Genomic DNA, 27,796 nt, shown 5'->3' with positions numbered 1-27,796 from the left:
AGCTAACCAAGATAAGGGCAAAGCAAGACTTGAGTATGAGAGCTCAAGTGATGAAGATGATGAAGAAAGCCTTGCTCTCATGGTGAAGAAGACCGCCAAGATGCTAAAAAGGCTAAACAAGAGTGGCATCAAGTTTGATAGCAAGAAGAAGAAGTTCTTCACTAGCTCAAGAAAAAAGCCAATCTCCAAGATGGATTGCTACAATTGTGGTGAACTTGGTCATCTAGCTCATCAATATACAAAGCCCAAGAAAGACAAGTTCAAGAACAAGAACAAGAGAAAGAAAGATGACTCAAGCAATGAAGATGAAGATGAGAAAAAAAAGAACAAGCCATACAAGAAGAGAGATGGCAAAAAGAGGGACTTCTACAAGAAGAAGAAAGGTGGAAAGGCCTACATTGTCGGTGATTGGCTCATGGACATTGATTCATCAAGTGGATCATCCGATGATGATAGTGACGATGAAAAGGTGGCCGCCATTGCTATTGATCTTGCATCTTCACCGCCATCATTGCCATCATCCTCTACACACCTATGCCTTATGGCCAAGGGTGAACGCAAGGTAACTAAGAGTGATGATAGTAGTGATGATGAACATGCTAGTGATGATGATAGCGATAGCGATGATGATGACTCACCTACATATGATGATCTTGTCAAAATACTAAGAAAATACACTAAGATCATTAGAAAGAGTAGAGCTACAAATGAAAAACTTGATGCTAAAAATGATTCACTCTTAGCTAAGTGTGATACATTAGAAAAGTCTAATGATGAGCTCAAAGAAACAAATGATTCTATATCATCCAAACTCAAGGAGCTCAAATCTTCTAAGAAAGAGCTTAAAGATAAACATGATAAACTTGAGTGGGTGCACAATGAGCTTATCACTAGTCACAACAAGCTAAAAGATGAATATACAACTCTAAAGATCAATTATGATACCCTTGTTATTGCATAAGAATTCTTACCAAATGAGCCACATGATGCTACTAACCATGTTGTTAAGATTGATATAGCTACCTCATGTGATGATTTAATCCGTGAGAGCATTGAGCATGGATCTAGTAGCAAAGGCAAGCAAGTGGTTGAGTGCAATGACTATGATGAGTATGTCAAGCTCAAGAGTGATAATAAGAAGCTCATAAAAGATCTTGAAGAGATGAGAAGTCACAACACCATTGTGCTAGAAACTCTTGATCATGACAAAGAGTTGATCCTTGAGAATGAGAAGCTCAAAGAAGAAAATAAGAAACTCAAGGAAGAAAAGAACAATGATATTCTCAAGGAAGAGAACAAGAAGCTCAAGATGGAAAAAGAGCATCTCAAGGTGGGATTGAGCAAGTTTGCTAGAGGCAAGCATCTCCAAAGTGAGCTACTCATGAATACCGTCATAAAGATGGATAGAAGTGGCATTAGATATATGGCAAGTGTAGAGAAGATGAAGGCCCAAGCTCAACATCAACAATCAAAGCCAAAGCCAAAGAGATATTTTGAGTGTGGATAAGAAGGCCACTTTGCTTATGAGTGTCAAACTCCACCACCGCAACCCTTGCCTAAGCATGCTAGACCCTTTGCTTTCAATGCTCACTACATGCTTAGAAGAGATTCTAGTGGAAAGATGAAAGTCATATTATTAGGACCCCCCAACAAGAGTAGGCCTAAGAAGATTTGGGTGGCTAGTCACTTGTTGATAAAGTGAAGGGCCCTCAATAAGTTTGGATTCCTAAAGTTTGAATCTCGTGTGTAGGTGAACTACAAGATCGGTGAAAGTCATTGGGTTATTGATAGTGGTTGCACTCAACATATGACCGGTGATCCTCGTATGTTCATCTCACTAGATGAAGAGGTAGATGGACAAGAGAAAATAATATTTGGAGATAATTCAAAGGGCAAGGTTAAAGGATTGGGCAAAGTGGCAATATCAAATGATCATTCCATCTCCAATGTGCTCTATGTTGCTTTATTGAGCTTCAACTTGCTATCCATTGGGCAATTGTGTGATCTTGGCTTTCAATGCTTATTCACTGAGAAGGAGGTTGTTGTATCCAAGGTAGATGACAATCAAGTGATATTCAATGGATTTAGATACAACAACTTATATCTAGTTGACTTCACCTCTGAAGATGCAAACTTGAAGACTTGCCTATTCACCAAAACCACACTTGGGTGGCTATAGTATAGAAGACTTGCTCATGTTGGGATAAGCTCACTCAAGAAGCTTATGAAGAATGATTTGGTGAGAAGGTTGAAGGATGTGAAGTTTGAAAAGGACAAGCTTTGTAGTGCATGTCAAGCCGGTAAGCAAGTTGCAAACACTCATCCAACCAAAGCTTTCATGTCAACCACAAGAGTGCTAGAACTCCTACATATGGATTTATTTGGACCAACAACATACAAGAGTTTGGGAGGAAATCTCTATTGTCTTGTGATTGTGGATGACTATTCAAGGTATACATGGGTGTTCTTTCTTCATGACAAATCCAAAGTTGCATCTTGCTTCAAGAAGTTTGTTGAGAGAGCTCAAAATGAATTTAAAGTGAAGCTCAAGAAGATAAGAAGTGACAATGGCAAAGAGTTTGACAACATAAACATAGAATCTTATTGTGATGAAGTTGGAATCAGACATGAAGTCTTCGCAACTTATACTCCTCAACAAAATGGTGTAGTTGAGAGGAAGAATCGAACTTTGATCACTCTTGCAAGGACAATGCTAGATGAGTACAACACCCCTGAAGCTCTATGGGCGGAAGTAATCAACACCTCATGTTATGCATCCAACCGCCTATTTCTTCAAAAGTTCCTTGTCAAGACACCTTATGAGTTGCTCAATGGGAAGAAGCTGGACGTCTTCTTCTTTAGGGTGTTTGGTTGCAAATGCTACATCTACAAGAAGCGGTAACACCTAGGGAAGTTCCAAAGACATTGTGATATTGGTTTTCTTGTTAGTTACTCATCAAAGTCCAAAGCATATAGAGTATTTAATCATGCCACCGGCTTGGTTGAAGAAACATATGATGTGGAATTTGATGAATCTAACGGCTCCTAAGGAGCACATGAGAATCTTGATGATGTATATGATGAACCATTGAGGGAGGCTATGAAGAATATTTCGGTAGGAGACATCATGCCAAAAGATGATGAAGATGATGTACAAGTCATTAACCAACCTTCTTCATCAAGTGTGCCACAAGATGGTGAAAAAGATGGGAGAGTAGAAAATGAAGATACTTATATCTCCCATGAGCAAATGGTGGTACAAGCACAAGATGTTGATGCTCCACAACCTCCTCCTCAAGTGGTCAATAGAAAAAATACACCTCTCCTACAAGATCATCCACAAGATCTCATCATAGGGAGTCCATCAAAGGGTGTAATGACTCGATCTAAAAAACTTACTTCATTTATTGTTCATCACTCTTTTGTCTCTTGCTATGAGCCTACCAAGGTAGAAGAAGCTCTTAAAGATCTAGATTGGATTAATGCCATGCATGAAGAGTTGAACAACTTCACTCGCAATGAAGTTTGGACTCTTGAAGAGCGACCAAAAGGTGCAAGAGTCATTGGAACAAAGTGGGTGTTCCGCAATAAGCAAGATAATCAAGGTGTTGTTGTGAGGAACAAGGCAAGACTAGTTGCAAAGGGGTTCTCTCAAGTTGAAGGCTTGGATTTTGGAGAGACCTTTGCACCGGTTATAAGATTAGAAGCCATTCGTATCCTACTTGCATATGCATCACATCATGAAATGAAACTATATTAAATGGATGTGAAAAGTGCATTTTTAAATGGCTTTATTAATAAACTAGTCTATATTGATCAACCTCCTGGGTTTGAAGACCCTAGATATCCTAATCATGTTTATAGGTTATCCAAGGCACTATATGGGCTTAAGCAAGCCCCAAGAGCTTAGTATGAGCGCCTTCGGGACTTCCTTATTGAGAAGGGCTTCACCATTGGGAAGGTCGACACTACACTATTCACCAAGAAGCTTGATGGACATATCTTCATTTGTCAAGTGTATGCTGATGATATCATCTTTGGATCATCAAATGAAGACTCATGCAAAGAATTTGGTGAATTGATGTCAAAAGAGTTCGGGATGTCCATGATTGGTGAGCTTACATTCTTTCTTGGTTTTCAAGTCAAGCAAATGAAAGAAGGCATCTTCATCTGTCAAGAGAAATACACTAAAGATCTTTTCAAGAGATTCAAGATGGATGAATGTAAGCCAATTAAGACACCAATGCCTACAAATGGACATCTCGACCTAGATGAGGGAGGTAATCCGGTTGATCAAACTCTCTACCATTATATGATTGGTAGCTTGTTATATTTAACTGCATCTAGGCCCGACATCATATTTAGTGTGTGTATGTGTGCTAGATTTCAAGCTAGTCCTAAGGAAACACATTTAATTACCGTAAAAAGAATCCTTAGGTATCTTAAGCACACACCAAGCATTGGCCTTTGGTATCCCAAAGGAGCTTTATTTGAATTAATTGGCTATTCCGATTTGGATTACGCCGGATGCAAAGTTGATAGAAAGAGCACATCCAGAGGGTGCCATTTGCTTGGTAGATCACTTGTGTCTTGGTCCTCCAAGAAACAAAATAGTATGGCTTTGTCCACCGCTGAAGCAGAATACATTGCCACAGGTGCTTGTTGTGCACAAATACTATACATGATTGCTAGACTATGGTGTAGTTCTAGAAAAGGTACCTCTTTTGTGCGACAATGAAAGTGCGGTAAAACTTGCAAATAATCCGGTTCAACACTCTCGCACCAAGCATATAGATATCCGCCATTACTTTCTAAGAGATCATGTGGCTAAAAATGATATATCACTAGAAGGTGTAAGATCCAAAGATCAATTAGCGGATATCTTCACTAAACCGCTAGATGAGGCTACTTTTTGTATATTGCGGAATGAGCTCAATGTACTTGATTTTAGTAACTTCACTAAAAATTGAGCTTGTGTTGTCCCTTGCATTCATTGTAATATACAACATGCTTAAATTGTGGCAATGCATATAGGGCTTGTCTAATATGGTTAAGATAACTGTTGAAAAGCGTGTGAAGAAGCTTAACCTTGGATCAAACTTGACAAGCAACTAGATTTACTTACAAGTATTGCATATGCATGAATATTGTTTTGTCGTTTTGTTCCATTTGCCCTCTTGTTGCCTATTTTCTTAAAAAGAATTATAGCCTAAGGCAAAATATTTTAAAAAATATGAGGGTTTGAGAGAGGTCACTCACATCAGTCCTAATTGGTGTTTATTTGGATCTTATTCAAGTTGGGACTTGATTGGGAACAGGCAGCGCGATGGGAGTTTGAAGATTTGCTGGAAAAAGTGCACTGAACGCTGCACCGAACGCTGCTGTCCAGCGTCCGGTCAGTTCACAGGAGGTGAACTGCTGCTGAAGGAGTGACCAGACGTTGTGTCTGTGCGTCCGGTCAGGAGGACCTTCAGCGTCCGATCGATCGAAGGAAGAAAAGGCAGTACTGACCGGACCCTGCCTACGTCCGGTCATGGACCACCGGACACATCCGGTCCTGATTCCAAAGGAATTGGACCTCTTTGGAATCGACTAGACGCTGGGTGGTAGCGTCCGGTCGCTACCACCAGAGCGTCCAGTCAGTGGATCTCGCGCGATTTCAGGACTCTTTTCCGTTTCCTTCTCTATCGCATTCGGGACCCTCATTTAACCGCGCCTTCGGGCTCTTTTCTCCTTGACCTAATCTAGATAGCCCCCAGCGCCACCGCATCCCGCCGTGCCATGCTCCAGCCTCGCCGCACCACCGTAGCTCCATCCCGAGCTCGCATCTCCCACGCCTAAGATTGCCACGGCGCCACAACCCCCGTGCCGTTGCTCCTTGCGCCAGCCTCGCTGGTCACCACGCCGCCGCTGAGGAACCCTCTACCGAGCCTCACCACCCGCCTCTTGCGTGTCTGCGACGCCGGAGTCAAGACCGAGGGGCTCTCAAGGCCATTGATCCAACCATTACCCTACCTCCTTGATTGGTAAGGCAAGACATTTTCAATCTTGATCTATTCAATTGTGACCTAGATCAAATTGCAGTGCACTGATTCCCCATTGCATTCAGGGCTTTTGACCTAACCCTAGCCGATTTCGAGGTTCCCCGCGTGACATCTCATCTTTTCTCGGATCGTCGTTCGTCAGGTAGAAAGCCATTCAATTCAAGTTCGTATCTACATTGCTTTCTCTATTAGGATTTCGCATCTATTAGATATATTGTATTTATCTGTATGTCCATCTATTCTATCGTGCAGCGTGTCGTGTCGCTGAGTTTCGTGTGACAGTTGTTAGATAACTCGGGGCCAAGCTCGTGAGTACGGATTGAGGCCAAGCCTCGAAAGCGGCAGTTTGACAGTTAATCTTGGTCAGTGATAGTTCATCATCTTGTCAGTTCAAATGGCTCACACCAAGAATGTTGGTGGTGGCCCAAGTGATGATGATCGGAGGCCCCTGCCTCGCCAGCCTGCAGGATCGAAGGGCAAGTCAACAAAATAGGTGACATCTAAGAAGCACAAGTACCCCGACACAGAGACAACAAGAGCAGCAGCTGTTGCAGAGGCCGCAGAGCGTGCCGAGAGAGGTGGTGCCTGCAACAGAGTTGTCATTGCAGATCAGCCGATTTCACCAGCAGTAAGAGCTACGATTGAGGAGGTTGAGCATCATCATGGTAGTCTAGCTGGGACCGCCATGTTTGTAGGATGACGGGTTGCATTGAGGAGGGTCAGTCAGCAGAGCAGGAGTCAGTTCAGCAGACTCAGGAGGGAGAGCAAGCATAGCAGACCCAGGAGGCCGAGGGGACAGAGCCGGCACCCCAGCTTCGCCGCTCTGGATGGACCCGTGTACTAGTCTCGCCGAGGCCATCGACACAGCGGAGGGGATCACGTCCACCACCTAGACCATAGGGTCCACCTCCAATGGTGCATCTCGACTTGAGGGCCGCCACGGCCAGACAGGTTCAGCAGCTGCGATTTGTAGAGTTTGAGGTTTGGTTTCCTCCAAGGAGGGATGAGAGAGCAGCTGTGGGTTTCTACACGCCACTGCAGGAAGATTTCTATAATGCTTATCTCAACAGTGGGGCAGTGTTCAGATCTCAGAGTCTGTCAAATAGAGTCTATTGTGGCAGCAGCCAGAGAGCACATTCGGCCTTACTTATCATATTTGCCAGGGTTGATAGATTTGATTGGATAGACGGGAATATATGTACCATCTTGGGTTCATCAGTTTTATGCTTCACTCTTCATCGATCCACATCATAGATTTATTAACTTTGCTTTCAGAGGCAAAGACTATAGAGTGATGAGTGGCAGGGCTAGAGAGATACTGAGGCTACAGGATCAGCCTGTCAAGATGCATGAGGTTTGTTATGGACAGCAGGAGCCTCCCAGGTGTCCTCATGAAGGGTTGGTGCCCCCTACAAATTTAGTGCAACATTGCTTTAAGGAGCCCTTTGGTGAGGGGTCGAGCAAGAACCCTAGTGACTTGACTCCTACAGCGAGAGTGCTAGAGGCCATTATCAGGAGGACACTGCTTCCCATGTTGGGATACAGGGAGGGCCTGACTCGCTTACAGCTTTAGCTTCTCAATGCCTTGATGCAGTAGACAGTATTTGATATCTGGGACCTCCTTCTTTCAGAGATGGAGGATACAATAGCTGAGGGATTCAAGGGTCATAGGCAGCTTCCCTATGCTCATTGGATCACGTTTCTCATCCACAGAGTAGTGCTTGATAAGCCCCCAGGTATGATGGATGAGTATACAGGTACCACCACAGAGTTCCCAACTTACAACTTGTCACAGAGGATCAGACACAGCACTCCTCAGGCACCCAGACAGCCTAGCCGTCGTCCCGATGTGCCAGAGTCCGTAGCTCAGTAGGATGAGATTATTAGAGGGATTGCAGCCACTGAGGAGGAGGAGCTAGAGGCACAGCAGGAGGTGAGCGAGTATAGTGACAGCTCTGACGACGACTACCAGCCTATTCCTCAGATGCCTCCATGCAGACACGATGCAGAGGTCGGTAGCTCTAGTTCTGCTCCACCTGCTCCGTAGACAGACCTCGCTCTCATTGCTATTCTTGAGCAGATGCAGCAGACACAGGATAGACAGGCACAGGAGACAGCTGCTTCTTTTGCCTAGTTTCAGGCTCGACAGGACGAGTTTTAGAGGCAGCAGCAGGCCATGCAGCAGCAGCAGATGCATCAGCAGTAGATACTCTTGCAGTAGCAGCTTATGGGTTTCATGCAGCACGTAGTGACAGCTCTTGGGGCCCCACAGCTATAGTCTTCGCCCCAGCTTGCTCCGCCTGCCACCACTTCAATGACTCTAGTAGTACAACCCAGTGGGCTCTAGAGTCAGGGATAGCCTCCAGCTCAGTTTGCTTCACCTCTTGTATAGGTATCCCAGTGGTTAGCCTCACCCATGGTAGCCCCGTAGTTCACTCCACTTCAGACGGGCTTCACACCAGAGCAGTCTTCCTCGCTATTCGTGCCTGACACGTCAGTCTCCAGGAGTCTTGGAGCATCTTTCAACGAGCTGACCGGCATGCCTACTCCGCCTCATATGCATACCGCCGGTACGTCTACAACAGCTCTAGGCGCAGTGACTACTCAGAGGCTCCCCTCGTCTGTCGCATCATTAGATCCTACGATAGACATACTAGCAGCTTCACAGGCAGCACCAGCCCCAGCTCAGACCCAGACCACTTCAGTGACACTTCCTACCATAGAGAGTCAGTTAGTTTAGAGCTCAGGGTCAGATGATGATGGTGCCTAGTTTCAGCTTGCCCCACGTTCTTCAGCGCCCGGCTCATCCGCTGCAGCCCCGCCGACCGACCCCTAGGTTTTGGTGTTTGACGCCAAAGGGGGAGAGGGTTCGAGTATGTAGACTCAGGGGGAGCGACATTTAGGGGGAGCTAGTTATATAGTATTAGCTTATTATATACATTTGGAGTTTTATTTATGTGATATACTATTACTTTTGCATTCGTGTGTTTACTTTCACGCATATTATTCTATCTATGTGATAGTGTTATCTATGTGATTGTGATATATGACATGTGTGCCTTCTACTTTGCATTATTTAAATGTCATATCACTTGTGTTATGCTCATTTGCCTTTGCTTCTGCGTTTATACTTCGATGCAAATGAGCTTTGTTAATCGTACTCATGCTTAACTCACATCCTTTGAGTACATTGTGTTGGCTTGGGTCATATAAGCTTGACTAACAATTTTGTTCTTATCGACAAAAGCTTATATGAACCAAGTCCGTCAAAAACCTCACTCTTTCACATACTCGAGGTGGTATTGTCATCAATCACCAAAAAGAGGGAGATTGAAAGCATCTAGATCCCTAGTTAGATTTCGATGATTAATGACAATACAAGATTACTATGACTAACGTGTGTTTTGCAGATGCAATTAAGTTAGGTCATGGTAATGGAGATCAATCGGGCAATCAAAGTTGTCATGCCCCTACAATGGAAATCGTTTCGGTTTTCAAAGGATGGACGACAAGGTTAAGGATGACTAGTTCTAAGTGTCGATTGGAGTTGGAGAGACACTTAGAGTAGTTTAGGACTTTGTTTTTCCTTTGGCCGTACTATTAAGGGGGGTATGGACGGGTAGCTTGACCTAGTTGAGTCTAGTGAGTTAGGTGTGGTGCACACTTATTAAAACTAGCTCTAGGTAGCTCCTATGAAGCCCTTTGATCCCATGGAGCAAACTTTATTCACAAATGATCGAGAGTTGGAAGTGAATGGAGGGTCAAATACTGACCGGATGCTGGCTCCGGTGCGACCGGACGCTGGCTGCAGGGTCCGGTCAGTTCATTTGACCGAGGAGAACAAGTCTGGTATGACCGAACGCTGGAAGGTCAATGTGACCGGACGCTGAGGGCCAGCGTCCGGTCGACTCCAGTAAGTGTCCAGACTTGAGAAAGTGTGACCGGACGCGTCCGGTCAATACTGACCGGACCCTGAGTATCCAGCATCCGGTCGAGTCCAGTAAGGTTCCAATAAGGGTTTTATGCGACCGGACGCATCCAGTCAGTGCTGACCGGACCTTACTAGCGTCCGGTCAACTCATTACTACTGGTTCGCAGGTTGAACTGACCGGAGCGTCTGGTCAACACGATCGGAGCGTCCGGTCACCCCGCAGAAGCTCATAACGGTTCGTTTTTCAGGCTGCCTTATAAATAGAAGCTCCACTCGTGTGTGGAGTTACTTTTGCTCATTCCAACAGCTGAGAAACACGTTTGTGAGTGCCAAGAAGAGCAAGGTCCTAGTGAGGTGTTTGTGATTTGAGAATCCAAGAGTAAAACCTCATTAGTGAATCAAGAGTAGCAAAGTGTGCATCCATCTTCTCATTAGGCTTCGCGTGGTCAAGTGAGAGTTCGTGCTTGTTACTCTTGGTGATCGCCATCACCTAGACGGCTTGGTGGTGATTGGGAGCTTGGTGCTCACCCACCGGAGCTTGTGGGTGACCCAACTCAAGTTGTGAGCGGCTTTGGGTGATTCGCCGCGACGGAGTGTCGAAGAATCAACCCGTAGAGAGCACTTGATCCTTGCGCGGATCAAGGGGGAGCTACACCCTTGCGAGGGTGCTCTAACGAGGACTAGTGGGGAGTGGCGACTCTCCGATACCTCGGCAAAACATCGCTGCATTCCTCTCTCCATTTACTTTGAGCATTTACTTTAAGTATTTACTTTGAGCAATTCAATACTTGTCTTTACATTCATAGAATTGCCATGCTAGAGTAAGTTTGGAACATAGGTTGTAAGTCTTTTGTGCGTTAATTTGATAGAAACACTTTTCTAGGCATAAGGGGTTAATTGGGCTATTCGTAGGATTTGATTATTGCAAGAAAATTTAGAATTAGCCCAATTCACCCCCCTCTTGGGCATCTTGATCCTTTCAATAGTTTTCATACTTACAAAGTCAAGTAGATACTACATATAGATATCACATTTTTTCACTGAATAGTTTCTTCAAAATTAATTTTTATTCAATCAAATGTCTTCTACTCCTTTAGTTCTATAATAGGGATTCATTTAAGTGATTTTAAGACAAAATAAGGTGCTTGGCAAAAGACCACTTTGTCCTCACTAATTAGGATGGAGGTAGTAGTTCAGCTGTTATTTTTCTTAATTAATGCTGGTTGTTTTGGATGATGCTAAGTTTAAAAGGAATCTCAAAATTTCCTATCAAAAAAGACAGAGGAGAGTAGGGGTCAAGGACCTAGAATACCTTGTATTTTGGTACAAATTTGAACTTTGGCTCTTTATATTAGAGGACGGAGGGTGTAGATTATACCATACCAATCATATGTCTTCTTATATTGGCTTTCATGTAGACGTAGTTTCTTATATAAGAACCCATTCCTTCTCTCTCTTCACTAGTTATAATGTCACATCAGTATCTCTTTTAGTTAGCACATTAATTAATGTCTATACAAACCATTTGGTTTCTATGTTGAGAGTGCCATAATACCATAGTTAGCTGCATGTATATATTAATTATTAATATAGAAACCACCTAGGTGATTTCCACGCGCGTGGTTACCATCCGAGGCAAGGGTGGGGGCCAATCAATTGTATAGTGTTTTCTCAAACACATCTCTTGATTTTCTAATGTTAAGTGTCTAAATAAAATAGATATATTGTGAACTGCTGATCTATGAGTAATGTCTTTTTTTTTTAATCTTCAGTTTAGACATTTAGCATTTTTCTAGGACGAAGAGATTCAAGATGATTTATCAAAGTGGATAGTTTTTAAGCAGACATCTAGATCTCATTGTGGTACAGTACAAAATGTTGGCCACGAGAGTAACGAACAATCACACCAAAGGATCTATTGTGCCGATATTTTGTCCTCATTTTACCTGACTCAGCTACACGTGTATCAACGATGACCTTAATTTTATGAATCACACAGTCGGTAAGATCCAATTTAAACAGGATTATCGACACTCTGTAAGCTATAACTTGCCAACATTTTGTCTTCACTGTGCGTAACTCAGCTACACGTGTTTCAACGACGACCTTAATTTTACGAACCACGCGGTCAGTAAGATCCAATCCAAACAGGACTGGTGACACTGTGAGCTAGCATTTCGTCTTCACTGTGCGTGACTCAGCTACACGTGTTTACCTTAATTTTACGAACCACGTTGTCGATAAGATCCAATCCAAACAGGATTGTCGACACTCTGTGAGCTGGAACCTGCTAGCATTTTGTCTTCATTGTGCGTCACTCGGCTACATGTGTTTCAACGATGACCTTAATTTTACGAATCACGCGGTCGGTAAGATCCAATCGCTCTGTAGGTTGGAACCCTCTGTAGGTGAATCTTGGCTCCGCCTCTGTCCATCCTCGTCAATTATCGCACGTGTAAATAAAAAGGTGAAAATGGCGATGCCACCGCTCCTGACCCGAAGGCGGGGATGCTCGCACTCAAGCCACCACGGCCCGGCAGGCGGCACGGGGCAGCGCCAAGCGCCGCCCAAGGTCCACCAAATCAGAAGCGCTCGCTGCCACCCTATCGGACCCTCGGCCACGCCATCCAGGCATCCAGCTTCACGCCTCCATCGAAAACCAGGACGGCACGCCCGCGCGTCTGACCACCCAACAAAGGCCAACCTACCCTCGAGCCGTTTCTTCTTCACGCCGTTGCCCGGTTGGCCCCCTGGATGGCTGGATCCATGATTCCGGTCCCTCTTCCCCATCCTCCTGGTCGCCTGTCTAGCCACGACTGGCAGACTGGAGTCTCTCGTCACGTTGCGTCCCCATGGGCCACGGTCATCGGCCCCTCCCCACCTACCACTCCCTCCCTCCGCCCCACGTCCACCTTCTTTTGCAAATAAAACCCCCGGCATTTCGTGGCCTAACATGCTCTTTCCCCCACTTCCTGCGAGCGTCCCGAATTAAGGTGCTCGTGGTGGTGGTGGTAGGTGGCGATGGCCTCCAAGCTGGGCACCAAGGCCGCGGCGGCGTCGCCCGCGGCTGCTCACCGGGGAGGTCTCGCCCGCGGGCCGCAGGGTACGAGCCGCGTTGCCTTCGGACCAGCAGCGTCCAGGGCCAAGGGGCTGCGCGCGGCCAACAACTCCGTGACGCCCATGGCCAAGTATGAAACCTCCTTCACTAATAACAAATTGTTTGATTCAATGAACGGTTGTTGCGCTTGGTTTCTGGAAGGTATGTGGGGGTGGCGCTGGATCCGGATGATTTTGTGCTTGTGCTTGTAGGCCTGGTCGTGGTGTGGTACTTTCCGGGTCTTATTTGGAGTTGGATGTTGGTTCCCAGTTGGGGTAGTTGTTGTGGTTTCCTTTTGTGAGATTCGCCCTTCTGAACCTGATCATCCATGTTGTTTGAGATGCTCATGGCATCCAATTTGTGGCTGGTGTGCTAATTCTAGAATTTGGGGACCTCCTGTCGAACTGTCCCGCGGAGCTTATTATTGGGTTAACGAATGACATGATGTTTGATTATTCTACTCCTTTTGCTTAATACCATACCATGTGAGGTTGAATTATTTGGTGGTAGACTTGACCTTGGAAGTCATGACTTATCCCCAAAGTATGCTGTAGCCTCTAGTCACTATGTATATTGTTTGTAACTAAACCGTGGAAATTTCCACACCTCTGACGACTCAGATGCTGTAATTCCTTTGTGACGAAATCTCCTTGATTTTTATGAAACTATTCCGGATACGTAAGTGGAATCTTAGCTCTTAAGGAGGAAACTGACATGGACGGCTATATATATATATATATATTAATCTTGTTGCTTTTTGCACAAAGGCTTACTGTCTTTGTGATGCTTAACTCTTTCTTTTTACGAAATCCACTATTAGTTATACTGAAGGAACTGATCATTCTTTATCTTAATGGTGCGCTTTTATTAGGGAAGAGAGGGTTGATCGAAGTGATATATTTGAATTGGATAGCATTAGACAAGTTTTGATTAGACTAGAAGACAGCATCATATTTGGCCTCTTGGAGAGAGCCCAGTATTGTTACAACGCTGATACATATGATAGCAAAGCTTTCCACATGGATGGTTTTGAAGGATCTTTGGTTGAATATATGGTTAGAGAAACTGAAAAGCTCCATGCACAGGTGAATCCATTTGGACATTTTTTTTACAAAAACAATTGATCATGGCATGTGAAAGAATAACATATGCTAATGTTTTTAACATAGGTTGGGAGATACAATAGCCCAGATGAGTACCCTTTCTTTCCTGAGGATCTGCCTGAGCCCCGGTTGCCACCTATACAGTACCCAAAGGTAATGCACGTTCTTGGTTGTCAAATGTTTCTCTTGATGACTGTTTTGGTTTCTTTGTCACTGTAAGAGATATAAACCATCATTTGCAATCTAATGTACCATTTTCTTCATGGAGGTAGATAAAATAAATGTGTTTCTGGATACAGTTGTTTGGCATCTGAATTAAAAGGCTTGTACAGCTAGCTAATATATTGAGCAATGCTCAGTTAGTGAACAACATATAGGTAGTGACAGTGTGCTGTGACTTGTAGAATGTACTATCATTATTGCAAATGCCACAGCCCACAGACCTTAGATACAAGTGACCAAAAAAGTTCCGTGTTTATTAATATGTACTCTACTTTCTTCAATATATTATGGAATGAGCTCAACAGCTCTTTATTGTATTACGTTAAGCGATGGGGTTATTTTTTGTTTTTTATTACAACATATGCTCTTTTGACTTTGAGTAAATCCAAAAGCTCCTATTGAACTGTAGGTGGATCAGATCAGAGGTGAAAGTAGCATTATTTGCATTTTTTTTCAAGAGGATATCCACTGATGATGATTTAGCACTTTGCTTCAATTTAATCATTGGATGGTTTAACCTGCATGAATCTTGTCATATTCTACAAGTGCTGGCATAGTGCCATCCTGATCCATCTGCAACATGAAACATCTGTTTATGCTGCATTTGGACTGTCATCAGTTGCAAGATTCATAATGCCAATGAGATGTCCTGGTCTTATGACCATGTTAGTAAGTTTTAGATGGATTCATACTTCATTCTTGTCCTTTGCATAGGTTTTGCATGCCGTTGCTGATTCTATAAATATCAACAAAGAGATTTGGAAAATGTATTTCGATGAACTTCTTCCAAGATTGGTGAAAGAAGGAAGTGATGGTAATGCTGGATCCAGTGCTGTTTGTGACACGACCTGCTTGCAGGTACAGCTGATATTCATGTTAAATCCTCTACTCAGCTTTAGTTCTTTGGGTGCACATCTGCTTTTGTTCCAGTCAACTAGGTTATAAAAATTCCTTTGCTCTGTCTGCTGCAGTTTTCATTCAGTTAAAAGAATATATTTTAGCAAACAAAGCCAAGCCAAATTTTGCATCAATCCATGCAAAATTTCCTATCACCGTGATTTCTTGATATGTCATTTTCGTAGTACTGAGCTGATGTTTGCTGGTGACTTGTGCAATTTTGCATTTTTATAATCTTTCCTTATTCTGTGTTCCTTGTTCCATACTTCAGGCACTCTCTAAAAGGATCCACTATGGGATGTTTGTGGCAGAGGCCAAGTTTCAGGAGTCCCCTGAAGCTTACATGCCAGCCATAATAGCCCAGGTCTGTGCTTTTGTTTCAACCCTAGTATTTCTAGTACTAGTATTTCAACTTTTTCTTTGTTTTATTTCAGAGTTTCAAAACAAAATGATATTTCGATTCATTTGAAAAAACTGTCTATTTCTTGTCACGTTTTGCAAAATTCAGGACCGTGAACAACTCATGCACCTTCTCACATATGAAACGGTGGAGCGTGCTATTGAACAGAGGGTGGAAGCCAAAGCCAAGATCTTCGGGCAAGAGGTGAACATCGGTGCTGAGGACAACGGCAACCCACCGGTGTACAAGATGAGGCCAAGCTTGGTCGCCGAGCTGTACAGCTACAGAATCATGCCGCTAACCAAGGAGGTTCAAATCGCGTACTTGCTTAGGAGGCTGGATTGAGTGCGTTTATATAGCTGTAAACTGCCAGATCCGAACTCCTGGCATTAAGCCAGAACATCGGTAAGTACCCATTTTGGGGACAGGATAGAAAATATACCATGTGTGGAATTGTGGCAAGAAACATGCAGAATATCATGTGGAGTTGTGGCTTACTCGCACCTCGTGCGTACTGCCAATGGCTGTAGCCTGTATGGAATGCTGGGCCACTTTCTTTGGCGGGGTGCCCTTTTTAATCGGAGTAAATTCTCTCATCGTCGTTGGAATTTATACAGATCCTCTCAAGTGCCATCTAAATTTTCAACTTACTTTGATTGCCAGTATTCCAAGTTTGCATTTTCTTGGTTGCCATTCCTGTTAAAATCTGTTAAGTTGTACTTTTTTTTTGCAAATTCTGTTAAGTTGCACTTGTACCACTGATATGTGTTCTGTTCGTTTGGCTGATAAGCCATGGCTGAAAGTATTGTTGGATGATTTATTGTGATAGAAAAATACTGTTCATTAATTGAAAAAGTACAGCTTATAAGAAAGCTAACAGCAACGATGGCCTGCCCCCTCCGCTATCTTTTCCTAGCCGCACATCGCACCTGCCCAATTCGGCGCCGAACCGGTTGGGGGAGAAGCGTTTGGCGAACACGGGCGTGGAGGCTCAACGGCGTGTCCCTGGCCACGTCTGGGACTCTGGTCGAGCGCGGCGACCTTGGCGAGCGTTCGGCCTGGGTGAGCACGCGGCCGCCGGGTAGGTGCCGGTCGCCTGAGCTCACGTGGCCGCCCAGGCCTGGCTGAGCATGACCGGCACGCGGCTAAGCAAGGGCCCGGGTTTTTCAGACTGGAGTGGGGACGACGACGAGCGGCTTGTGTCGACGGATCTCCAAGAGTTGGAGCCGAAGTCGACAGGATAGCTGAGAAGAGATGGTCCCTGAACCCCCTAGTAGAATTTTTTTTTTAATTTTAACACTTTTTGGAAACTAATTTTAAATCTAACATGATCATTTTTTTAAATTAACACTTTTAGCCGTGTCTATTGCCCTGACGTGGCCAAATGTCTGTGCCGCGCCATACATGGTGGCGCGGCAGCGGGCTGACGTGGCGACGATCGGAATCGTTGATCGGTGACGTGGTAGGGCTCTGCCGCGCCACTGCCGTGCCCAGATCCGTGGCGTGGCAGAGCCGAATAAAACCCCCGCGGCCAGTCCTGATGCCCGAGCAGCAAGGCCGCTTGGCCGCCACGCCCGCGTCCGCCCGCGCCAGCCCGCCGCCGAGCACGCCGGCCGCCGCGCCACGAACGCCGGCAGCCCGCCCCCCGCCCGGCCCTCCATTGCCGCCTCCCTCCTTTCCATTCCATTCCCCGGCCGCCTCCCTCCCTCTTCATCCTCGTTTAAGGTAATGACGCACATTTTATTTTCGTTTGAATGGTAGATATGATATTATAAATGTGAGTTAAGGTTAGGAGAAAAATTATATTTGGGAACTATGGTATACAGTTTGAAGGAAGTTTGATTTTGTTAATGTTAAGGTTAATTATTTAGTTAGAAGTATGTTTACCATGTATTTTTTTGTTGCTATAATTGTCGGTTATATTATTTTAGTTGCATTGCAAATAATTATATTTTACATTAATTTGTGTTGTTTTGATTGATGTTTAATTTGAACCGTTTTATTACATGGAAGGCATGTTTCGGGAGCAGTTATGGTGAAAACGGGTCGTTCTAGAGAATTGTACCCCGACGAGTCTAGCAAAGATGCTCCCGTCCCTCCTGAACTACCTGTCCCTAACTGTGACTATGGTCGTCCGGTCGACGTGTTTCAATCGAGACATCTGGACACAGCGGCTCGTTGCTTCTACACATGTAGTCATTTTAATGTAAGTAATTGTTTCCGTATGTTTTTTTCATTTGTATTACTAGATTACTAATATTTTGTTGGAATTTTGTTGTGTAGGCCCATGAGAGGTGTTTTTTTCTTTCAGTGAATCAACGGTGCAGACAAGTTTGACCCCATGTACCTCATTTTCAACGTTTGGTGGAGAGGGCGACATCCACGAGAGCACTTCGAGCGGTGGGTTCCACCTCCCCCTAACCCCTCTCCAATGACGACTAAGGAGAAGCACTTAGCCGCAGTTAGATGACTCGAGGAACCTCCTCTGTGCCATTACAAAGACCGAGCCGTGATAAACCCTGACAATATGTTGGAGTTTGTGTGTCCAAACAAGCATGAAGTAAGTGCAAAGTGTATGTGTTGAAACGTTGAGCTATGTACTAATGTCACGTTATTTAGGTGTATTCAATGGTGAAGTGTCGTTTCAAGGAGTGGTTGTATGATTCTAAGAACAAATGGCCCGAAGAACCTCCAAAAGTAAAGCAAAAGAAGAAAGAAAGGTTAATTTACAAAGCACCGTCAGTCAAGTGCGAATGTGGTGTTAAATCCAACTACGGTCTAGTCCCTACGGAGCTTAGAATATGTCATTATTGCGGCCATATGATTGACTATGATGAGGTTGGTTATTTTTGTGGTAACCATGAAATCGTATTTTGTTTCTTTTGCTAAGACATATATGATATAATTTATCGTTTGAATAGAGCACTAGGAAATGTAGGTGGGAATATTATGATGGTCAAGCTAAGTTCTTGGATGAACTGAAGGGGAAGCAAGTAATTGCACGAAAGAGGGGATATGGACCTGACTACGTCAACCTTTTCGTTAAACATCACAAAGACAAGATGCGTGAGTTTGCTAGACAGCGCGGTATTTGTAACCCGATCGATGTTGGGCTTGTCAAATGGGGATTGGAGAGATGGATGACATTAGAGGAGGAGAGGGCAAGAAAGGAGGCAAGGAAGGAGACAAGAGTACAGATGCAGGTCTTGAACGAGCATGTTGTTTCATTATGTGTCAGTGAGTGCTTGAAGCCTTTTTTCGTTGCCTGATTTTAAATATAATATAGTCGCGTTGCTAACTTATTGCATTTTATACATGAAGGGATTAGATGCAGCGAGGGCCATGTTGCAGAGGTGGCTCGTGCAGGGTATGAGGAAAAGAAGTTAGATGAGCATAGAAAGCGAGCTGGTTACATCGTTGAATCACTGATTGTGTTGTCTGACGAGGGGGACGAGGATGAGGACGACACTGCCAGACTTAGCGAGCTCATCGCTCTAGCAGAGGCGGGCTTGCAGGCAGATGAGGTTGAAGACAACACTGGTAGACTAAGCGAGCTCATCGCTCTAGCAGAGGCGGGCTTACAGGCGGAGGAGGCTGAGAACGACACTAGCAGACTGAGCGAGCTCATCGCTCTAACAGAGGCGGGCTTGCAGGCGGAGGAGGATGACGATGTGTTCTTCACTCAGGCTGCAAAGGCCGCAGATGAAACGGAGACCGCTTACTACAAGCGAAAAGGCAGATCAGGGCAATGCAGGTGAGCCTAGCCACAGCAACAGGGTTGTGGTTGAGGATTGGTACTCGGACGACGAGTTGCTTACTCAGTATGTTTCTGACTGAGAATTTTTTATTGCGCCGTCTATTAGTTCCATGTTTTATTAATGATCAATGTAGCTATGTAGTAGAAATTCCATTGTGTTGTCTTATATTCCATTTGAACTATTGATGTATTGTACTCATGTATCATGTACTCGGATTATCTATGATCGATCTTAAGTGATCACATCTGTTTGTATCATGCGTTCAAAAATTCTAAAACGAACGTAATCGGGTGAAATTATCTCGAATACAGCGCCTTAGCCCACTGGTTCGGCCACGCCATAGCCCAGGTTCTGCCGCGCCAGAGTCCACGACATGTCAGTGACGCGCCATAGACCATGGCGCGGGAGTGACGCGGACAGGCAACATCCAACTTTAATTGAGTTGTCGGTGGTGTACAAGTGCTGCCGCGACCGTGCGCAAGTTGAAACGAACATGAAGTAAATAAATGGACGACAAGTTGCCACAACATTTTCATTGGTTTATGCCTCTTGGAAACCTCGTCGTCCGGTGGAAGAAGAGGGTCGTCGTACTCCACCTCAAGAAGGAGGTACAGCTGGTGCGGCGTGGGTGGACTGGCTGGCGAGGGCGGACAAGGCCGCGGCGCCCGCCGTGCTCGGCGGTGGGCTGGCGCGGCTAGACACGGGTGCGGCGGCTGCTCGACCACTAGCGAACGCGGGACGCGGCGGGGGTTTTATTCGGCTCTGCCGCGCCACGGATCAGGGCACGGCTGCCATGTCACCGGTCAGCGATTCCGGTCGCCGCCATGTCAGCCCGCTGCCGCGCCACCATGCATGGCGCAGCACAGGCATTTGGCCGCACCAGGACAATAGACGTGGCCAAAAGTGTCGGTTTAAAAAAAACATAACCATGTTAGATTTAAAATTAGTTTACAAAAAGTGTTAAAATTAAAAAAAAAATCCCTAATAGTAGCAGAGTCATCGTAAATTTTCAGTCGAAATAGTATTTTTCTCTCACACAAATCAACCAACAATACTTCTTCATAAATCAACAACAATATGAACCAGCCAACCGAACAGACTACCTACGACAAATGAAGACCGTTATTTCTCAGCGTCAGTGGCATCAATTTTTTAGTTGGTCCCACAACATCCACGTCACTGGTGGATGGCGATGGTCCTCAGAAAGCATGTGTTTTTTTGCCATAATGTGTCGCCACATGGTTTCTCTAGCATTTTGTTAGATGAGGCGTTCGTAGTTTCTGCAAGACACACTGACAATCTGTGAGACTACTTTATATGTACTTTATATTTCAAAGTGACATCCGAGTCTACATGGCCTGATAAGACCAGAGTCCAGCGTAATGGGTCGTGACACTAGACTATCTTCAACAATAACATCCAAAATACTAGACTCATTCGTTTTTTGATAGCACTACAAACAAAAGGTTCAATACACTCTAACAACAAGACCCAAAAGAGAATTCTTTCTGCAAATGGGTTTCCAAAAGAGATGATGTCCATATTTGGGTTGTGCCTCTCAGACAACCCAAAATAGGTCTCTCGTATAGGTACTCTGTTGGAGACTGATTTTATATCTCTTGTTACCCATTTTGGGTTTAGATGCCCATATGAGTTCCTTGTTGGAGACAGTCTAAAGCATGCCAAAGCCGCGGTAGGTGAGTTGTGGCGTGTTGCGGTCAGCGTGAAATTTTTGTATTTCGGTCCTTTTTTAAAACATTTTTTACAAATGACCCCTTGGCAAAACATTTTCTGAAAATAGACCAAACGCTCGACGTGTTAGAACCTGACGCGCGTGGACGGTGGCTCGGCGCACTGTCAGTTAACGCCGAGGTACTGCCACGTCACCGCTGACTGCGGTCGTAAATTTACCGTGGCACTAGGTCCCGAAGAGGTCGGCGTGGGCTTAGTTAACACCTATCCTCATACCTCGACACGACGCGACTCAACACCGAGGTCTAGCGACATAAGGCCGTGCCGCGGCCCCCTTCTTCCTCCCTCCTCCATTCTCTCCTTTCTTTGGTGCATTCTTTTGTCTCTCCCTCTCTTCCCATGAACCCTAAACCCTAAATGAAGGTCTAGGGTGGCCAGATCCACATTTTGGATGCTTCCCCAAGGTGCTCCTCCTTCCCCTATTTCATTTTATCTGGTTAGATTCAGTTCCATTTGTTGTTTTTCTTTTGGATAGTAGGCTTTGATTGCTTGGTTGATGTCATTTGCGAAAACTATGTCTTAATTCATTGTAGGCCTCAAATGTATGTTTATTGTGGTATACTAACTTTGTTTCCTTTGCTGAGTTAGTTGTTCATTGGTGGATTAGGGTTAGTTGTTTACTGGTTGCATTAGGGTTATTTGTAATGCAAGTGGCTCACCTTTAGTTTGATTTAGTATTGTAAGAAAAATGGATCCTAGGCTCATTTATTTTGGATTTTGGTGTTTGATGACCAACACAACCAAATTGGACTAATAAATTTGTAAGTGATTGTTTTATAGTTCAGTAGGGTGCAAGACGTGACTTGAACGAAGGTGACGTGATGATCCAATGATCAACACCATAAGCAAGACCCTAGGAGCACAAGAGAAGACCCAAGATATCAAGCAAAGTCCAAGCACGAAGATAGGAACCAAGCTGTATGCAAGATCGCAAAGAAACGAGCTTACAGAGGTGACCGGATGATGGACCAGATGTTGGAGAAAAGTGACCGGACGCTCCGATCAAGAGGCTCAGCAACATCAGGCGTTAGCAGCAGCAACCAGACACTGGCGGCAAATCGACCGGACGTAGAACTACAGCATCCGATCGAATACAGAAAGGTTCCAGAGCGGTGAATTTGCGACCGGACACGTCCGGTGGCAAGTGACTAGACGCTAGGAGCGTCCGATCAGTTGATCGCAGCTCTAACGATCGAAACGACCGAATCCATCCAGTTAGGATGTGATCAGCGTCTGGTCAGTAGCAAAAAAGCGGGATTTCATCCCCAACGGCTACTTTCTCAGTGGGGCTTATAAATACAACCCCTAACCGGCCAAATGAGATGAGTGGAGCTGAGGAAACATATCAAGGGTGTTGATACACCATTTTAGTGATCTTCACTTGCATAGTGATTTGTGTTTCATTAGATGATTAGCGTAGGTGTTTTGCGAAGTGCTTAGGTTGATTAGACCACTGCTTTTGCGCTTGCTCTAGGTTTAGGCCTAGTGTTTAGTGAGGTTTACATACCTCTTACCACTCGGTGCTTGCGCGCACCATTGTTGTACATCGGAGGGGCTTGTAGTCTTGTGAGATCACACCAACCGCGGTTGTGATATGGCCGCCACCGTGTACCAGAGGGAACAAGGCCCGCGGCATTTTAGCCAGAAGCTTGATAGTGAAGACGGCGGGGAGCATCTAGGAGGGGCTTGCCGGAAGGCACGCCGAAGACCCACTTGCGCATGGAAAAGGCCCGAGGCTATCCACGGAGTTACCTGACCGGGAGCTTGGCCCTTGCGAGGGATTCCTTGCAAGGGGCTCCAACGAGGACTAGGGGGGAAGCTTGCGTGCTTCTCGATACCTCGGTAAAAATACCAGAGTCATTGACGGGAGTTTGCATATCTCTACCTTGCTCTTTAGCTCCCGCATTTACATTGATTGTATTACTCCTTTTATGGTAGAGATAGCAACATACTAGCAAAATCATAGGCGCACATTTAGATAGTTTATCTTTTACATAGGTTTTGCTAGGGTTACAAAAAGAGGCCATAATTTAGAGTTAGATTTTTAAGTTGCCTAATTCACCCCTCCTCTTAGGCGTCATGGTCCTCTACAAGTATTTATTTTTTGTTTAATTTAATCACCATCCTTTGATTGGTGTTTAATTACAACATTTTTGTTAAATGCAAGACATGTATCGGGAGCAGCTGTGGCGAAAATGAGGTTGCCCTAGAGAATTATATCTCGACGTGTCTAGGAAAGATGCCCCTGTCCCTCTTGACCTCCTTGTTCGTAACTGTGACTGTGGTTTCACGGCCCACGTGTTTCAATCAAGACATCCAGACACAGCTGCACGTTGCTTCTACACATGCAGTCGTTTTAATGTGGTAATTGGTTCCTTAACTTTTTTCTTCATTTCTGTTAGTAGTTTACTAATATTTTGTTGGAATCTTATTTTGTAGGACCATGAGAGGTGCTTTTTCTTTCAGTGGATCGATAGTCTAGACAAGTTTGACCCAAGGTACCTTCTTTTCGATGATTGGTGGAGAGGGAGACATCCACATGAGCACTTCGAGCGGTGGATTCCACCTCCGCCTAACCCCCCACCAATGATGGCTAAGGAGAAACACCTAGCCATAGTTAGATGACTCGAGGAACCTCCTCTGTGCGAATGCAGAGATCGAGCTATGATAAACTCTGAGAATATGTTGGAGTTCGTATGTCCCAACAAGCATAAAGTAAGTGGAAAGTGTATCTGTTTAAATGTTTATCTCTATATGTGCATGTACTAATCTTTTGCTTTTAGCACTTTGGATTTGTGAAGTGTTGTTTCAAGGAGTGGCTCTACGGTCCTAAGAATCAATGGTCGGAGCCGCCAAAGGCAAAGGAAAAGAAGAAAAAGGGTAATTTTCAAAGCACCTCCTGTCATGTACGAATGTGGTGTTAAAGCCAACTACAGCCTAGTCCCTTTGAAGCTTGGAATAGGCCATTGGTGCAGCCATATGGTTGACTATGATGAGGTTGGTTATTGTTGTGGAAAACATGAAATCATATTTTTTATCTTTTGCAAAGACTTATGATCTAATTTTTCATTTGAACAAAGCACTAGGAAATGCAAGTGGGAATCTTTTGATGGTCAAGCTAAGTTCTTGGATGAATTGAAGGAGAGGCAAGTAATTGCACGAAAGAGGGGATATGGACCGCAGTACGCTGACCTTTTTGTTAAACAGCGGAAGAAGGACATGCATGAGTTTGCTAGACAACGCGCTTTTCGTAACCCGATCGGTGTTAGGCTTAACAAATGGGGGTTGGAGAGATGGAAGGCGTTAGAGGAGGAGAGGGCAAGGAAGGAGGCAAGGGAGGAGACAAGAGTATATATGCTAGTCTTGAACGACCATATTGTTACATTATGTGCCAGTGAGTGTTTGAAAGCCTTGTTATTTTCGTTACCTGCTTTTAAATGTAATATAATCACATTGCTAACTGGTTGCATTTTATACATGAAGGGATTGGATGCAGCGTGGACCATGCCGCAGAAGTGGCCCATGCAAGGTTTTAGGAGAAGAAGTTACATAAGCACAGAACGTGAGCTGGTCGCACTGTTCTATCTCTGATTGTCATTGCCGATGATGGGGACGAGGATGAGGACAACACTACCAGGTTGAGTGATCTCATCGCTCTAGTGGAGGCGGGCTTATAGGTGGAGGAGGATGAGGATGACGCTGGCAGACTAAGTGAGCTCATTGCTCTAGTAGATTAGGGCTTGCAGGCGGAGGAGGATGCATTCATCTCTCTGGCCACAGAGGCCGTAGATGAAGCGGAGGACACTTACTACAGGCGTGAGGCAGATAAGGGCAATGCATGTGAACCTAGCCACATGAAGGAGGCTGAGGAGAACACGTTATTGTCTCAGGCCGCAGATGAAACATAGGCTACTTACTGCAATCGACAGGCAGATAAGGGCAATACAGGTGAACCTGGCCACATCATCAAGGTTGTGGTAGAGGAATGGTACTCAGACGACGAGTTGCTTACTCAGTATGTTTCTGACTGAGGATTTCTGATTGCGCTGTGTGGTAGTTCCATGCTTTAGATTTGGTAGTTCCATGCTGTTAATGTACTAGACCTTTCATTGCGTTGTATTGTGTTTTATTTGATCCCATGTATGGAACACTGTATCCATTTACCAAACTTTGGAGGGCTTTTCAGCACATTTGGCTTTTGAGATATTTAAACGAGTATGAATTGTTTGCTTTTCTTAGTTATTAAATGCAAGAAGTGTAGCTTGTGCAGTGTGTTGTCACATCAACTATGCATTGTACCATGCTTTTTAGGTCTACTCATACCGGCATTTTCAGATGAAATGAAAGCACATATGGTGTAGGCTTTTCAGTTGTACCATGTATTGTATGAACAATAGGCATTATAGATGAAATGACTAGACACAGTTGTAGCCTCTAGTCTGCATGAAACAAATCAGAATCAATTAGCAAGGGGTCTACGATTACAAGAATTGCTTAAACAATCCCAAAAATCCCTGTCCCAGTGGAACACCATGTACCTACTATTTTTGCTAAGTAAGCAAAGCCTTACATTCTCAATAGCAATATCAAATTGGATGAAAAAAATGGTCGGTGGCTTGGCATTGAGTCGGCACACGCCGACCATAAAAAGGACAGCGCTTAGCTCTTCCATGTTGAGGGTAGGGCCTAGTCATTTATTAGGGTTCATAGCTAGGTGTTGAGTCGACGCACGTCGAGGCTAGTCATTGCTGTGGGTAGGGCCCAGTCACCTCGTTTGTTAGGGTTCGCAGCTAGGCATTGAGTCAATGCACACTGAGCATAAATTGGTCAGCGCTTACTCGTTGCGCACCGAGGCTAGTCGTTGGTAGGGTTTGGCTCGTAGGCTATAAGCGTTGCATTAGGGAACACTGGGGTTCGGCGTGCGGTAACGCCACTATTGACATGGAAATTTCGTCCCATGCCGAGGGCACACGAGCAAGCCGGAAGGATCCACTCGATGGAGCTGGAGATCTGCCTAGCTTCAGCACAGGGATGGTTGATCCTATGTGCTTCTCCCGAGACGTGCTAGTCAATTTGACCCTGCAATTGACAAGGAGGGAAAGTTTATCAGCAATTTAGGGCAGAACGTGCCGGTGTTGCCAGACAGTCCCGAATGTGCGGCTCTGAGAGCCGATATGAAAGGAGATCGACTAAATAGTCAATTTCAGCATATTCATAAGAATAAATCAGTTAAAGCTCATGGGGTTGTGTAAGAAGAATTGGTTATCATTTAGAATGAATATCATTATTTGGACAAATATCTGTCAATGGCAAAAAGATGTCAACAATGATTAAACTATGCTAAGCTAATGACTGCGAGTAACCAAACCCCCTTTTATAAAAGAAATAGCTCATCATCATTCAACCATTTAATAAAGATAAATCTAATAAACATATTAGATCTCATCTATCGCTATGACTAGTGGGACATGAGGCAGAATTATGCAGGCCATAGAAACAACAATAGACTCGACGACCCTAACTTATTACTAATATCAGTGGAGCATGAGGCAGAATCATACAGGCCATAATACAATAATAAGATTATGGGGCTAACACATCTTTCAACCTATCCCTACTTTAACGATCTCATGATATCAACTATTCATGAAAGCGCTCGATATCGGCTAAAACAGTCGATTCAGGCATAGCACATAGTTAAGATCATGTCCTATCAGGAATAAATCTACCAAATAACGATCCCCACTCTATGGTGCTAACAGTGGAGTGTGAGGCAGAATCACATAGGCCATGACAACGGGCTATGGAACAGTTTTCGTTAGCCAATAGATCTACTCAAGACCAAACATGCCTTAACCGCACACTATGCGTGATCAAGATTGACATAAAACAGCCGATAAAACATAACTCATCATTTAAGATGCAGATTAGATCAAATTTGGATTAACAAACGATGGGTTAAAAAGGATATAAGGCTGATTTAGATCAATCCCAATCGGGCGAAGTGATATTGCTGTAATTAAATAAACAATGGAAGCAATAAGCAATATCGGTAACTTAATGAATCTATCCGAAGAAACGCCACCCTTAGATAGAGCCGATAACTTGACCTTAATCTAGTTTGAGCTGTGGAGGTCGACCGGATCGATGCAATCATACTTGAACGAGACAAGAGTTGATAACTAGCTTATACCAGAGTCGTAGTGAAGGTCGACCAGATCGATGCAGCCGTATGAACAGAAGTATAAGCCATGACGGTACTTATAGACAAGCAGTGGAGGTCGACCGAATCGATGCAGCCATACTTGCTGAAGAACTCACCGAGATCTACTCTACTCCTACTCCTAAGGGGTGGCTGGAGCCGAAAAAAGTAAGTAACTTGTATTTGATTGATTGGGTGTTTTTTACAAAAGCCAGGCTTTGATATTTATACCCGGGACCTGCGCATGACTCCTATCTAAGCACGACTCATCATAATCTTTGACCCTAGAGAAAACATTCCTAATTTAAGATAACTTAGACTCTCATCTTTCCCTTTTTGTAGAGTCCAACATGTCTTGTCCCGGCGCCGATCGTAGCCTTTGTCGTTATC

General features: G+C 44.5%; 1 protein-coding gene and 1 pseudogene across 1 annotated transcript; both read left to right on the top strand.

Annotated features, from left to right (window-relative positions):
- The first annotated feature begins 12,923 nt into the window (after positions 1-12,923).
- Positions 12,924-16,306, top strand: LOC136453042 (chorismate mutase 1, chloroplastic). Its single transcript, XM_066453617.1, has 6 exons — positions 12,924-13,163; positions 13,944-14,157; positions 14,242-14,328; positions 15,112-15,255; positions 15,566-15,658; positions 15,803-16,306. Exons 1-6 carry the CDS (start codon positions 12,997-12,999, stop codon positions 16,037-16,039), a joined length of 942 nt encoding a protein of 313 aa, XP_066309714.1. The 5' UTR covers positions 12,924-12,996; the 3' UTR covers positions 16,040-16,306.
- A 7,058-nt stretch (positions 16,307-23,364) lies between these two features.
- LOC136455119 (uncharacterized) lies at positions 23,365-24,795 on the top strand (annotated as a pseudogene).
- The last annotated feature ends 3,001 nt before the right edge of the window (positions 24,796-27,796 follow it).

Source organism: Miscanthus floridulus, chromosome 5 (genome assembly GCF_019320115.1).
Source record: "Miscanthus floridulus cultivar M001 chromosome 5, ASM1932011v1, whole genome shotgun sequence".
NCBI classification, from domain to species: domain Eukaryota; kingdom Viridiplantae; phylum Streptophyta; class Magnoliopsida; order Poales; family Poaceae; genus Miscanthus; species Miscanthus floridulus.
Note: the sequence above shows the minus strand (reverse complement) of the source record. Positions and strands in the feature narration are given on the sequence as shown.

Coding starts and splice junctions, on each gene's coding strand:
- LOC136453042 (XM_066453617.1), top strand. CDS start 12,997: ATGGCCTCCAAGCTGGGCACCAAGGCCGCGGCGGCGTCGCCCGCGGCT. Junction 13,164..13,943: donor TCCGTGACGCCCATGGCCAA/GTATGAAACCTC, acceptor CGCTTTTATTAG/GGAAGAGAGGGTTGATCGAA. Junction 15,659..15,802: donor TGCCAGCCATAATAGCCCAG/GTCTGTGCTTTT, acceptor TGCAAAATTCAG/GACCGTGAACAACTCATGCA.